This window comes from Lathyrus oleraceus, chromosome 2 (genome assembly GCF_024323335.1).
Source record: "Lathyrus oleraceus cultivar Zhongwan6 chromosome 2, CAAS_Psat_ZW6_1.0, whole genome shotgun sequence".
Lineage (NCBI taxonomy): Eukaryota > Viridiplantae > Streptophyta > Magnoliopsida > Fabales > Fabaceae > Lathyrus > Lathyrus oleraceus.
In genome coordinates, this window is record NC_066580.1 from 252003752 (window position 1) to 252019991 (window position 16240).

Genomic DNA, 16240 nt, shown 5'->3' on the forward strand with positions numbered 1-16240 from the left:
GCCGTAAGCGACAAACAGTCATATGAATCAATGACTCTGGGGTTCCTATTTAAAATCCTAGATCACACCCAGTGAGATACCTATGTGGAAAGTAATTAGTGTTATCCTTCATCCATACCTCGAACTTTTGAATCCATATGCATGAATTTTGTTCACTCATGCATTCATGCATCATAAAATCTTCAAACATAATATTCATGCATCATTCTGCATATCATCAGACAAAATCCAGAAAACTTACCATTTGGGCCTTCTATCCAAAATCATCACAATCAAGCTGACTTCCCGGCATTCCCACAACAGCCGAAGCAACCAAAGATTTCTCATGGATCAATTGGAGCAGAACCAGGGTGCATTAAGAGAGGAGGTGACCCACGTGTGCGCCCATATGGGACAATTTATGGAAGCCATTTAAGTTGTGGCCAGAGGTCAAGAAGTTATGTCTAGGAGCCAAAAAGAACTCCGATAAGTTGCTCTAAGGAATGCTGCTGAAAATCCTCTTGTACCATCTTCGTTATCTACTCCAGTGCGTATCTCTATTGGTGCTCATCCACCTCCTGAAGGAGGCCCGACGAATGAAAACTTCGTGCCTGCAGTTAACCCTTTTATCCTGGGAAGAGTGCCAGTTTATGATCATCATGATATCTTATATGTTGCCCTTGGATCACTAATTGCTGAGATGGAGATGAAGGTCCATGTTCTGGAGGACAAGATGAAAGCTCTCCAAGGACCTGATACCTTTGGGTTAGATGCTGCTGACACGTGCCTAGTGCCAGGCGTGAAAATTCCTCCTAAGTTCAAGGTTCCAAACTTTGAAAAATACAAAGGGGTCACCTATCCGAAGACTCACATTCGAGATTTTTGTAGAAAGGTGGCTGCTCATTTCGATGATGAAAAACTCTTAATGCACTTTTTCAAGATAGCCTCAATGGAGCTTCACTTGAGTGGTATATTCAGCTTGAACGCACGCATATCCGAACTTGGAGGGAACTCGCTGAAGCCTTCCTAAATCATTGTCAATATAATTCAGATATGGCGCCAAATCAGACTCAGCTTCAAAGCCTTGTTCATAAATTGGATGAATCATTCAAAGAGTACGCCCATCGATGGAGAGAGCTGGCTGCTAGAGTCCAACCTCCTCTTATTGAAAAGGAGCTTGTCGACATGTTCATGGGCACCCTCCATGGGCCTTACCTGGAGAAGTTGATAGGAATTACTTCTGCTGGTTTTTCAGATCTAATGGTTGCTAGTGAGCGAATTGAGAACTGCTTGAAATTCGGCAAAATCCAGGATACAATAACTAGGGTTAATGGAGCGAAGAAATCCCAGTCCGGATTCCCAAATAAGAAGGAAGGGGAGACCAATGCTGCCACGACAGCCAAAGGGGAAGCTGAGACCTACCAAATGTCATACTATTAGGTGGCAGCAGTAACATCTAACCTGTATCAGCAACCAACATATGTTATTCCTATTGGTCCTCCACCAATGCAATATCAACAACCATATGCTCCACAATGACAAAATCCTTATCAGTAGGGGAAGTAAAAACCGAGGAAGCCAGAGAGAAGGACATATTTGATCCCTATGTCATACATTCAACTTCTTGCTCACTTGCTTCGAGACTTTTTATTGCAATATAGAGAGTTGGTACCTCCCCTAACACCTCTCCCTCAAGGCTATGATGCCAATGCTAGGCGTGAGTTCCATTCTAGAGCACCTGGGCATACTGTCGAGAACTGCAGAGCCCTGAAGCATAAGGTCCAAGATCTGATCGACTCGTAAGTTATCTCGTTCGCGCCAGTTATTCCAAACAACCCCATGCAAGAAAACACATATACAGTGCCATAGCTAGAGTAGTGGTAGATCTGAGAAGTTGTATATGTGGGGACGTACCATCATATTCTACCAGAACCAAGACCCCAAGCTATGGGGAGAATAAGGTTGATCACACCAGCAATCATTTTTCTATTCAATCATGTTCATGTGTAGCTTTTCTGTTTGTCATTTGTATTATTATCTTGTAATAAACTCGTTTGTTTTTTAATAATATTGAAATTGAAATGAATATGCATGTTTTTTAATCAACCCATTCATGTTCACTCATACTTTATTTTGTCAATATCTAACTTTTGTTAAGCAAAATCAAAAGGAGAATCATGAAATTGAAAACATGAAATCACTGCACGTACGTTTTTGAATAGAACCTTGTTGACGATGTAAGACATTGCTTCAAATCCCAAACACCAGACGTATAAGGAAGATAATCCTTAGTCAACCCCTTCGAGCCAAGGAATATGAGTTTCTTTCTATACATAAAACCCTCAATTTTAATCCGAGGTAGGGTAATTGTCAGTTAGTTTGGACAAGTGTTCAAACTTCAAAAGAGGAGTGTCCCATCTGAGGAGCAACCATATCTTATCCCTCACAAGAGGTCAGAAACCAAATCCATAAAGGTTGTCCCTTACCAACAGAGACACGAGGTAGTCAACACCCTTTCCAATCAATCAAACAAATGTCACACAATTTATTCCAACAAAATAAACAAGAAAATAAGAAAAAACAAAGAAAGAAAGCCTGCTAAGTCGAAAACTCGAAGACGATGGACTTAGGAAAAAATAAGGGCATCCCTGTGGATTCAAAATCTGAACCAATCCAGCAAAAGTAGGGAAATGAAAAATGAAACAGAGAGAGGAATCAAAAGAAAAATCCTTAGCAAGGACAAAATCGTGTGGCTACAAACCAAACAGAAGGTGTATGACTGCCATTCCGAAAATAAAACCTCATTGGTTTATCATTTTCACTCCCAAATCCATTTTGGAAAATGAGTGTTTGTGTCGAGCTAGCTGAATGTAGGACTAGAGAACATCACAAAGAGATGGTGGGTTAGGATAGGTTTGAGCCTTAAATCCTTTCTTTTTGAAACCGTGAACCAGTCCATATTACGACCCTCAAAAGACCTAATTGAAGCAGGGTTTATTTCAAAAGCGTACTACGGTCAATACGATTGTGTTAAAAACTGACTTCTTAATGATTTGTTCATCATTTGTGTTGATATTGATATGAAATTCTCATTAGCGATTCATTCACTATATGTCATAATTCCAATGAACAAATTGGATTTCAAAATTAGAATAAACATGACATTAGCATTATCATTTATCAAATGAACTTGTCTTACTCGTGAGTAAGCATTTGACATCAAGGAATCTGCCATAATGTACATGAATCGAGGAACTTGAAGATTCAAAAGCGAAGAATGCATGAAACTCCGTTGAGCATGGGTGTTGTACCCCAAAATTTGCCCTCCCTTTTCGCTTCTCATCTGACTTATGGCTTGAGACTCACTCATATTTCTTTCATGTGCATTTTTCATTCATGATTAACACCTGCTAACAGGCATCATAGATTCAGGGTTTGTGGCTAGTGAAAATCAGGGTTTTTTGGCTTGAGGATTATGGTATTGCTCATCATGCGGAGAGAAACCCTAATTTCTGGACCTTGACTCTTGTGGCCTACATCTCGACATTCATTTGTACATACCAACCTTAATTCTTGACTTTTCTCCTATGGGATTTTGTGTTTGACCTTCTATGTAATTAACCTGACTTCTGAACTCTAACTGTGGGCCCATGGTTTAAGGTGTTGCCTGTGGAGATTTGGGCTTTGTTTGAAACCCTAATCAGGGATAGTTGGTATTCAGGTGCTTTGCTGGTTTAGCTTTCTGATCTACGGTTCATCAAAACCCTAGTCCTTGGCTTTAAGGTTTGTGAACCCGATGGTTTGCATTGAGGTAGTGGAAACCCTGGTTATGGTTCATGGCATTGATGCGCCATTTGAGTTGACTTCTCTCCTGGCTTGAGATTCTTGATTAATACACATCTTTGAACTTTGACCTAGTAAACCCTAATTCATGATGTTATGTGATTGATTCAAGGTATGTTTGTATTCATGTTTCATTGACCTCATGGTCTCATGATCCATTTGATCTGAGTCTTATTTCATTCCCACTTCATCCATTACTTTCATGGTTTTATTAAAATGTCAAGATTCATTCATGCTTTGATTTATAGTCCCATTGATACAAATTCATTTGATCAAGTCATTCTATGACCCATTAATTCAATTTCATTCATTCATTCAAAGAAAGCCAAGCCATTGTGCCTCACACATGACCCCATGCATCAAAACAAAGGAAAAAAACCCATTTTGCATGATGGAAATCGATTACCATGCTTGGGAAATCGATTTCCCTGCTCCACTAGCCAAAAATTTCATTTCTAGATGATGGAAATCGATTAGCATGTTTGGGAAATCGATTTCCCTGCTCCAGTTGTCAAAAAATGCATTTCTAGATGATGGAAATCGATTTCCATGCTTGGTAAATCGATTTACCCTGGGACAGTAGCCAAAAAAACATTTTTTCATGATGTAAATCAATTTACATGCTTGGTAAATCGATTTACCCTGGGATAGTGGGCCAAAATACAACATTTTTTCAACAATAATGCAGTTGCCTCTGCACTCCAAACCAACCCCAATACTTGCATCAATGCACATTGAAATCTCTACATAATTATGCAGCAACCAATCATAACATTCATGTATTAAATCAAGTATTCCCAACACTTCAAATCATTAACTTTAAGTTATTCTAACATCCCCCAACTGTCATAACAGTCTCAAGCTAACCACATCAAACTAACTCCAAATCACATCAAACTAACTCCAAACCTCTTCAAACTAATTCCAAACCATTCTAACTAATTCCAAGCCTCGTTTAACCAATTCCAAGCCTCACAAAACTAACTCCAAACCTCAATTTTATCCAAACCTGTAACCTATATAAACATAAGGGGGAGCAAAAAATCAGAATTGGATCACTCTCAAATTAGTCATTGCAAATTCATCTTTTCTCACTTCATCTTCTCCAAATCCTCTCCCTACACCAAAGCTCAAATCACCATTGGAGAAAGCTTCACATTGAATGTTTGTTATCAATTGAGCTAAACGTCTTGCATTCAACAATCATCCCTACATTCACATAATCAACATCAACAACACCAATTCAATTCAGAATTTTTCAGAGTTGATTCTTGAAGAGGAGGAGTTCATAGTAGAAGTAGAAGATTAAAGGTTCAAAGTAGCATACCTTTGGTTTTCTCTTCTTCATCTTCATCACCTCCAAATTTCAACAAGTTCCAAGATAATCCTCCGTCTTGTAGGTCGGTGAATCTTCATCTTTGCTTGTCTGTTGAATTTTTGATACCACATTGTAGCTTGTGTAGTGGAGAACAAAAACCCCAAGGTTTGATGGTTTGATTCTCTTCCACCTCCATTTAATTTCAGATTTTGTGCTTAGGGTTCTTGACTTTAATTGCTCAATTTCCATAATTAATTAATTTGTGTTTAGAATGGATGAGGGATTAGGATAGAAAAGGTTGAGAGGAGTAAGAAAATGATGTTTTTTCTTGATTCTGGCCAACTCCGCCGCCTCCGACGCGGTGGTGTCGGAGCTCCGGTGGTGGTTCTATTTTGACATGAAAATTGGAAGATGATGCATAGAGATGAGAGAGTGAGTGCTGGATTTTTTCACATGTCTCTTTGCAAATTCTGTTGGGCTTACTATGCTTTCTACACCCGTGTTTTGCTTAGCAACTTATTGCTGAATCCAACTACATTTCTTAGTATTTTGGCTTATTCTGTTGGGCCCAAAGCCTCTTTTGCTGAATTCCGCACTCTTTATTCAGGATCTGCACCCCCTTGGCCCAACATGTTAATTACCATTTCAATTACCTCCAATTCTAATTTTACTTTGTGTTGATATTTTTGGTAATTGTCTTGTTAGCATTTTAATTAGGTTTAATTAGGATTTATACTTTAATTAGAATTTAGGAATTAATTGGAGTTTTGTATATTTTTCTAATTAGATTTTAATATAGTTTAGTTAGATTAGGAATTAGAAAATAGTTAGATTTTAGCTAATTCTAGAATTTAGTAAATCCTTGAACATTAGGTTAAATAGATCTTAGGATTTAATCAACTTGTAGGTTCTAATTAGACTTTAATTAGAAATAAATTTGTGTTCATGATTGGATATTTTTGTGATATGACCATTTTACCCCTTTAGGGGTTATTTTGATATTTTAACCACATAATTGCATGTTCTCTTAGGAACTTTTTTGACATAGATTTTTAATCAAGTCTTAACAATTACATGTTCCCTTAGGGTAGTCTATACAATCCTAACCATTAGATTAGGTTCTAACCTAGTTTTTAAATTAAATCAAACCCTCCGATTCAAATTGATCAAAAGTAATTTTGATCAATTAAATCCTTTGAACTTGTATAATCCCATAGTCTAAATTGAGTGACCAAAAGACCATTGATCACTTAATAAGACTTTTTCTTGTAAGTCGTGGAGCTCGAGGCCTCAAGTCAGATTCTCAATCAAGGCATCCTCATTCATACTAAGTAGTGGATAATACAAGCATATCAAAGGTGGCATCTTCAAGAGCTTGTCAAATCAAAGTTAGGACTGTGCGACATGAGCCTTAAGTAATAGAGAAGGAGTGGGACTGGAGAATTCCTACCCCCATTATGGATATCTTTGGGTATGAGATGAATGACCCAGCGCTCATTGTATTCGCCTCTATTCATAGACGTTAGCACAATTCTAATCATACGATTGACAAGCCTCTCTCCCTTCATAAAGCATCATGCAACAAGAAAGGACTAAATCAATAACTTATCAATCATGAATCAAGTTGTACGACACGAGCCTTAAGCAATGGAGAAGGACTGGACTGGAGAGTTCCTACCCCCATTCTTAATATCTTTGGGTATGGGACGAATGACCCAGCGCTCATCGTATTCACCTTTATTCATAGGCTTTAGTTCATTTCGAATCGAATGATTGATAAGGTCTTCATCAACACAAGAAACACCAACAAAGATTATCCTCTCCCCACTTGAAAGTTAAGATGAGAATAACATGCCACGAGCCTTAAGTGGTAAAGAAGGAATGAGACTGGAGCTTTCCTACACTCATTGTGGATATCTTTGGGTGTGAGACGTTTGGCTCTTTGCTTATCATATCCACCTTTACTCATAGACTTTAATGTGATTTTTATCCAACAACTATCAAGTCTATTCAACTCTCTCTCAATCATTTCAATCTTTTCTTTTTCCTCCTCAATCACCTTGTTTTCAGCCTTAGTATGCTGAACTACGAAAGCTCTGATTTCCTTATTGCACTATAAGGATACATAGGCAGGAGAATTCAGATTCTTCGCGAGCTACCTTATCTATTGCTACCCTATTTATCAATCAATCATTCTTCATTCATTCAATCTATACCATCCTTTTTTAGGCCAATCATATTTCTCCTTGGACTCCTGGTCTATCCTTTTGGGATGTCATAACGATAATCCATCTCCTCAATTGAGAGTTGTTTGAGGCTATGCCCAAACACTTAATTCAGTTCTTCTTTTTTGCTTTACCCAATAGTGGCGGTCTTACTAGCCCACGTATTGGTAAATGCCTACCTTGCTCTTCGATTCAGAGACTATATCCTTCTTGGATCCAAGATACTATTCTCCATTGATCTCGAACTATTTATTCCCCATCCAGTGATACACTATTCCTTGTACTATCTAGTACTGCATGAAGGAGAATTGCGGTCCAAAACGCAGCGGAAATTAAAATTTTCTCCTTTAGAGATCGTTACGAATGGTCATGATCAGTGATAGAATATTTACCTCTTGTGACGATTGAAACCTTTGGTGAAAATCTCTTGTGATGATCAAAACCTTTGATGCAGATCCACGAAGCGATCACGAACGTTGAACGATGACAACGTCTCTACTCAGTCCACACGAACGGATTTCTTCAATCTCAGTGCTAGTTGGTATGAATGAAGGCTTTGAGTGAGAGAGAGAGAGAGAGAGAGAGAGAAAACGAAATTAATGCAACCGCAATCAATGCTTCTGCACAAGGGTTCTATTTATAGAACCACTTGTGTGGGCTTCAAGCTAAAAGGCCCACTTAAGTGTATTTTGGCCCATATCTTATAATATGCCCAAAATCACTTAAGCCCATGGTACCTTACCATATTTCGTATTCTACTCAAGTACATCGTACCTTACGATGTTCTATAATTCACTTAAGGGCACCGTACCTTACGGTATTCCTTAGATACTCTATCTCTCATCAATCCGTCCTTTGTGTGTGACCCTGTAGGTTTTCGTGACGTTGACAATTATATTAAATCACGCATTTAACATAATAAACAGTGAGCGGTATCTAGCAACACATCACTGCTACCCAAGACACGAAAATGTCATGTGATCTGACAAAACCTTCTGTGATAATACTTATGTGTATAATTACCCTTTTGCCCTTATGTCTATATTGAACACAAGGCATAGACCGTGTCATCCTTGTCCAGTTCAATATTGGGCCCATAGACATTTATCCTGTTATGCAGGATAGGCAAATTCCATCTAGGTCACTCATGTCCCTCAACATGCTTCGTGGGGTACCCATCAACTGTCTTTATGGTTATCCAGTTACGGACAACGTTTGATCAGCAATAAAGCACCCGACTCTATATCTAGGGTCCATAGTGGTTTCAGGTCGAAGAGTGGCATACACCATTATCACCATGAGAATAACTTATGACACTTTTCATAACTTTCTATATAGTATTCTCATAGCGGGTCAATCCGGTATAAATATTACTCTTAATATTCATACCTATGTTTAAGACTTGATAATTCCTTATCCATGATCCATGAGATGTGATCATCAGTCTATATACATAATAGTCTTAATTCTTTAATGTCATCCCACTTCACAATAAAGCTCGACTACGGATACTTTAAGAATAATGTCCTTATGTTTAATGTGATCTCATGATTAAGTCATACTTGATACATTTAAACAGACTAGCTATTCTAGGGACTTTATTAAACAAACGTAATAAAGAAAAAGCCTTTTATTATTAATAAATAATTCGATATAAGTACCAAAAGTATTGGCCTCTAGGGCTTACACCAACACTGCAATCATTCCTTGAATTGGCATTTGTCTTGTGATCCCGCATCGCTTAGATTAACATCTCTCTCTCCTTGTTGCATGGCAGTTAACCTCTGAAATTGGGTTTGTCTTGTGAGTCTTCGTTGCCTGGACAAATACCTTTTGATACCATTCTGTTGGTACAAGCCATACTCTTCATCATTGTATGTCTCCCTCTATTTCTCGTAGCTCCGAACTACGATTGCTCTGACTTTCTCATTGCATAATGAGAATACGTAGGCACGAGGATACGAATCCTTGGCGAGCATACTTCTAATTATTCCTCCTTCACCTTAGGGAATCATTCATATCTCTCACTATCCATTACCTACCTCCGATCATAGATCATTCACCCAGTGACATACTGTGTCTTTGACATTGAAATACCACTTTCTTTGGAATTTCATATATACCCTTTTAGGACGCCTAAAGAATAGTCCACATTTCTACCTAGAGTTGTTTGGGCTACAACCTCAAACACTTAATTCCTTATTTTTTTGGCTAAACACCATATAGTGGCGGTCTTACTAGTCCACGTATCGGTTAAAGTTGTTTCCCTCTATGGTACAAATCTCATTTCTATTATGGATTCCAATACACTTTCACCTTTTAATTTCAAACAATACTTCTTCAGTCACTTGTCACCAGATATTCATTTCTGTGACTTCGGTCACTTCATCCCGTTCATCTCCGTGATACCCTCATATTCTACCTTTTTTAACTCCATGTGATATACTTATTCCTTGAGCCAAATACACTACCTCTTTGTGCTTCTTCTTGCGTCACCTTGTGAACCAAGAGATGTTTGGGACTATGCCCAAACACGTATTTCTTCGTCTTTTCGGCTTTATCCTATAGTGGAGGTCCTACTAACCCACGTACTGGTAATAATCACCTTACTCTTGGGTTCATCTTTTCACCCTTATTGGAGCTAAAAACACTATCCTTTGGTTCAGACCATATCTTTATCACAACTTCTTTTCACCTCCCGCCTCTAGTTCCTTGAACTACGAAGCTCTAAAATCCTCATTGCACTATGAGGATACGTAGGCATGAGGGCCCTAAACCTCACCGAGCACTTTATCTATTTCTTTCCCTTTTCCCCCATTCTTTTGCGAGTAAGCTTTAGATATAACACCTATTCGAACGAGAACAATCAAAACGGTTTTCATGGAGTACCATGGATGTTTGGGGTGCTAATACCTTCCTCTTGCATAATCGACTTCCTTACCCTGCATATCTCTTTCCCCCGAGTTTTATCGATTTTTTTCCCTTCCCTTAGGGAATAAATAAAGTTCTATGGCGACTCTGTTGTATGTTCGAGTCTGCGATACGTTCGGGTATATTTCCGCTAGCTTTAAGGGGCAAGCCACTTATTTTGATCACATGAAGGAAGAATGTCTAAAGACTCCGTAGAGTAGAAAGATAAGTCGCTACAAGATTCAGTCAATTCGAAGTAGTCATATCGAGATATCTCTATAAGATTCAGTCAATCTGAGGTAGTTACGTTGAGATTCGATAAATCTCTCCGAAGACCAATTAGTCAGGGGAACTCCCTCGAAGATCAGCCAACCAGAGGAAAAGTTACTTCAAGGTCCGTACTGGGGCAGGCCACCCCAAGAGCAAGAAGTCAATCTCCCATAAGATGTTTAATCAGAGGAATGCAGTTCCAAGACGCTGGAGCGGGTCAGATTGAGATAATCTACGACAAAGTTGCTTCATAACTTGTGACTGGGGAAATCTGTGCAGATACCTAAAGATTGGGGCAAGACTATTTGAATAGAGGAAGTTCCTCTCCCCACTCTCAAAAGCTTTTCAGATCCAGCCTGGGGCATCAGGAGGTCCATGTAAGATTCTTTCTCCCGCAATATCAAGAGGTCAGATGTCGAGAAGTCATGCAAGACATAACCCATACCTTATAAATCAAGAGCCTTGTAACCCAAGCAAATTTCTCTTGGTATTCATTACACCATACCCAAACTTGGGGCATCCGCAAACCCTTTAAGCAATTGCATAAACTGTATCAATATTTTGCATAAGCAATCACTCATTCCATACCATTGCATCATAAAAAGCGTGTAGCTTATCTCATCAAGATGAAGCATTATACCATACAAAATAAATGTGCATAACTGCATGAAACTCTTTCCCGAAAGCATAAAAGAATTCTCCATTGAGACATTCTTCCTTCCTAGCTGAAAATATTATCATAAAACTCTCGAGTGGTATTCTCGATCGATTTTCCGAAAATATATTTTCTTCATGTTGCCTTTTGCAAGTACCTTTTGAATCTTTCACAGGTCACTTACCTTTTGTAAGTACCTTCGGCCTTGTGCCAACTCTCCTTGCCTTTTGCATGGAGAAGATTTATTGATATGACTTACCTTTTGTGAGTTTATTCGTTGCTTTGTGCATGAAATCACGTCTCCCCCTTGTTGCCTTTTACAGGAGTAGGGTACCTCAATCAGATCTTTGCATCACATTTTATTTAAACACTTGATGTAGGTTTGGTGAGTCCCGGAGTTTGGGTAGCCATTGTTCGAAAAACTTTATCCTTGCCGTTGTGCCTGAGAGATGATATGAAGTTTATATGCCTACTGCAAGTTCCCCACCTGTCAGGGTGTATCAAAGCTCGGTTCTTGCGTACTCGTTTATATTGATCCCAACACTCGTCAATGTCTATGGATTTTCTAGTACTCGTCTGTATTGATCCAAAAACTCGTCCGTGTTGATATCCCTCTTTACAATACTCATCTGTATTGACCCCTCAACACTCGTCCGTGTTGTTGGACCCTTTTTTCGATACTCTTCTGTATTGATTCACTCGTTTGTGTTAAATCTTCTTTCCCAATACTCGTCTGTATTGGTCGCCAACACTCGTTTGTGTTAAACCTTTTTTTCCAATACTTGTCTGTATTGATCCCTACACTCATCCGTGTTAATCCTTTTTCAATATTCGTGAGTATTGATCCCCGAAAATCGTCTATGATAATTATCCTTTTTTCCAATACCTGTTTGTATTGATATTAACGCTCATCCATGTTGTTAAACCCCTTCTGATACTCGTCTATATTAGTATCTATCACTCGTCTGTATGGACCTCACTCTCCTTCTTAACCTTTTGTTAAGGAATTCTCATCACCTTTTGTGGGATAAATTCAACCATCCTTCTTGCCCACCTTTTGTGAGACCCTTTTGTGCCTTTTGCATAAAGACTATCACCCCTAGTTGCTTCCCTTTTGTAAGTCTCCTCAGCCTTTTGTTCGAGGATTTCTATTCCTGAATCCGCTTTCCTTTTGTAAGTATCCTTTGCCTTTTGCATGGAAATCTTCTCTCACTAAGGAGCCATTGCTACCTTCTGTATGAGATGATCATCCTTTTCAGCTTTCTTTTTAACCTTTTATTGAGAAGTTTCTCATTACCTATTGTATGGGAAATTATATTCATCCCCTTTTCTTCTTAACCTTTCGTTGAGAATTTTCTCACTACCTTTCGTATGAGAAATCCACCACAGCTTTCTTCTTAACCTTTCGTTAAGAAGTTCTCACTACCTTTTGTGTGAGAATCCCTAGTAGACCTTGTGTCTAGGAACTCTCCTTACCTTTTGTACTAGAATCTCATTCCCATTTTCTTTTTAACCTCTTGTTAAGGAGTTCTCACTACCTTTTGTGTGAGAAATTTGACCATCTTTCTTCTTAACCTTTTGTCCGGAAGATCCATTTTCTTGTGCTAAGGAGTCGTTGCTATCTATTGCACGAGAAAATCATATTCCCCAGCAATGTCGTCCCTTGTTCCCATTTTCTTATTAACCTTTTGTTAAGGATCTTTCATCACATTTTTTATGAGAAGTCTCTACACCTTTTATCTTAACCGTATTTGGAAGTTTCCATTTCTCTTGCTAAGGAGTCGTTGCTGCCTATTGCATGAGAATGTCGCTTCTTAATTGAGCTGCTTTCCTTTTGCAAGACGTCTCTCTTCCCTTTGCAGGAGATCTCATCTCAGCTTTATACCCACTAGTACTTTCCTTTTGTAAGCACTTTATTCTTTTACCTTCGTGGAATCATGTGGGAATACCTTGATCACCGGTTACATGCCAAAACTTGTTAGTGGAGGTAAGAGAAGAAAATAATAAATAATAATCAATCATACTGCATTAGCATATTGTATACTTCATGCATATCTAACCCCTCACAAATACCCATTTACCAACTAACATTTCAATTCCCAGCAGCTGCCCTGCACAAAGACCAACTTATTCATTCCATACCCTCGGTGAAGAGATTTCTTGGGACTTATCCTCACAATGCATACCATTTGTTCTTGATGGGAAAATTTTCTGATATTTTAGTATTTAATCCCCTCCTCCCTTGAATGTCCGGAAGCCGTTGCTATCCATACATTCAGGTCCGAGAAGATTAAATAGGGGCAACTGTCATACCCCAAAATTCATCCTACCCTTCACAATGCTCATATTGGTCACTAAACTTAATCATTTGCATATTATCATAAGCATTCATTTCATCTGCATAAGCATGGTTCAACACAAGGAGGCAAGTGACTTGAATTAATGGCTTTGTGCTTACACCTAGTAGAAACTAGGGTTCATCGGGAACTTGAGGCGGATTAACCAATCAAACCCTAACTTCTTGGGATATGACATTGGTGGACCCTTTCACTTGCATGGTAATCACTTATCTTGAGGCATTTGATCAAGCATGACCATGACTTGACCTTTGAGGTTTATCACATGTCTTGTCGACCAGGTGTCCATTTGGTTTCATACCTCACTTCACTCTTGGATCCATGCTCATTCAAAGTCATCTATTTGATTCTTGACTCCGTGTTTCTGGATGCATGATTCACCAATACATATATACTTCCATTCATTTCATGTGGCCATGGTCCATTTTCATTCAATGTCATTCATTCATTGTGATACATGAGGTAATAATTTATATCATCATTTGGTTCATTCATCTGTTTTCTTAGGTTTTGCATTTCATGTGGTCCAATCCATATTGGGACATGGCATGATTCATAAGCATAAGGAGTTTTCTTCAAATCCAAGCCATTCGGTTAGGTTTGCTTGATTTATAAGTTTTGTCATCATTTGAATTCATTGGTCCACTGTATGTTGTTTTTCGATTCATCATTGTGTCATAATCCTTTTCCAAATTGATTTTAATTCAAATTAATTTTGATAATTCAAATTGATTTTTTGATAATTCAAATTGATTTTTGATAATTGAAATTAATTTTAGAATTTAAATTAACTTTTAGAATCATTTTTACTAATGGGCCATGGTTAATTTATTTGAGAGTTGGCCCATTTACTCATCATTTTTTATAACAAAATTCAGCATTAGGCATTAAGTCCATTCATTCATTTTTCTCCATAATAAAAATTCAGCATGAGTTCACAATCCATTAAGCCCATGTCCATAAGCCATTTCTAATATCCAACATATCCAAATATCCATGCCACATATCCAAATATCCAACAAAATCCATTATATATATCCAATATCAAAGATTCAAATTATAGTAACCATATCGAAGCATACCAAATAAGACAACAAAAGCAAGGTCCAAGTACTATATCAAATAAGACAAAAAAGGAAAAAAAGGCAATTGGAAATGTAGGCATTGCAAAGCCAAAACGCAGTAATTTACAAAATGAAATGCAGCATGAAGTGAAACGAAACGCAATTGCAACATTGCCAAGAAATTGCAGCACAAACCAAAATGCAAGCCAAAATGCAGCATGACAAAAATGAAATGCAACATGAATTGAAAACGCGACCAAGTTCAAACTTCAAGCTCTCACATCCGATTGCAAACAACTCGATATAAACTCATGAGCTAAGATCGGAGCTTTCACTCTCCCCACTTTTCTGCTAACAAACAACACCTATATCTTCTTCTTCTTCCCGCGCCTCACATCACCATCCACAATGATTTCCAGAATCACAAAACATCATCTTCTGCTTTTCCTTTGGCTAAATCACAATTCTGCAAACTGAACCATCACCTGCATTCGTTAAAACTCCTAACACCTTCTTCATCATCTTATTTTTAAATCCTGCAATTGTTCTGTAAATCACCTCTTCATCGAACGCACCATATCTTGCACGCATATGAACTGCAGAATCATTACACCACGCCAATTTCCACAAATCACAGCATCACAATTCCTACGAATCGAACTACAAATCATTCATAATCTAATCATGATTCATTATTGAAGCGGAGCAATCACGAATAGCAATGAAATCATCGTGATGGAAGCAATTCGCAATAGAACAAAGGACAGAAGATTGAAGAATCAGACAGTACATCGATTACCTGAGTTTCGAATTCGACAGTCGCTTCGGTTCCGCCTCCACCGTCGCCGGTAGGTTCTCTCATCTCTTCGCGTTAGTCGATCCTTTTGTTGTGGTGTGAATCATGGTCGAGTTCGCTTCCATTTTTTCGTTCGCCGCTCGTTTCGTTCCGTCGAGGAATCACGTCAGCGATTCGGTTTCGTTTAGGATGAGAGGTTTGTTTCTTAGTTCGGTTATGAGAGGTTGAAGCGGAGGATGGCGTAAGTTGTTTTACCGTTTTGCATCGCTGCCGCCGGTGGCGAAAGCCGATGCGACTAGGTTCTTCGTCGGAACCTTGTTCTTTTCTATTACTCTTGTGAGCTGTTGAGAGTGAAAAGTTGAGGAAGATGATGACCATCCGTTCCTTCATAACATTCACCTTGGGATTAATCTATCCAACTTAAGCCCAAGCATATTTTGGCTTCATACTTCCTTCATAGCCAGCATACCCCCTGCGGTTTGGGCCTTACCTCCTCCATACTCCCAAGGCCCATTCTGCTTGTTTTTGTTCCACTTCACCTTGTTTTTTTTGTGTAATTTGTTAATTAATTTTGGTTTAGATAATATTAATATAATTTAGTGTAATTAGGATAGTTTAGATTGATTTTTATAATTAATTTTGAAATGTTAATTTTAGAGAATTAATTTTGGTTATTTGATATTGATATTGATTTTTTAGAGATATTAATTTTAGAATTGTTTTAGCATATCAATCTTTAGATATTGATTTTTAGAATATTAATTCTAGTTGTTTGCTTTTATTTTCAATTCTCTTATATTCTTGTGATTTAAATTGATTCGAA

At 38.2% G+C, this 16240-nt stretch overlaps 1 protein-coding gene and 1 long non-coding RNA gene across 2 annotated transcripts in view; one reads left to right on the plus strand and one right to left on the minus strand.

The window, feature by feature from the left end:
• LOC127122787 (uncharacterized) overlaps positions 1–1419 on the plus strand; it is a 169679-nt gene extending 168260 nt beyond the window's left edge. The window contains exons 2-3 of the mRNA XM_051053073.1: positions 528–947; positions 1031–1419. Coding sequence (XP_050909030.1) covers positions 528–947; positions 1031–1419 — 809 coding nt within the window. The remainder of the gene's footprint in view (positions 1–527; positions 948–1030) is intronic.
• Positions 1420–14569: 13150 nt separating this feature from the next.
• Positions 14570–15925, minus strand: LOC127119049 (uncharacterized). The gene is made up of 2 exons (XR_007802570.1): positions 15421–15925; positions 14570–15269 (listed from the first exon to the last, which is right to left on the minus strand). It is a non-coding gene; the product is annotated as an uncharacterized LOC127119049 (long non-coding RNA).
• Between the last annotated feature and the right edge of the window lie 315 nt (positions 15926–16240).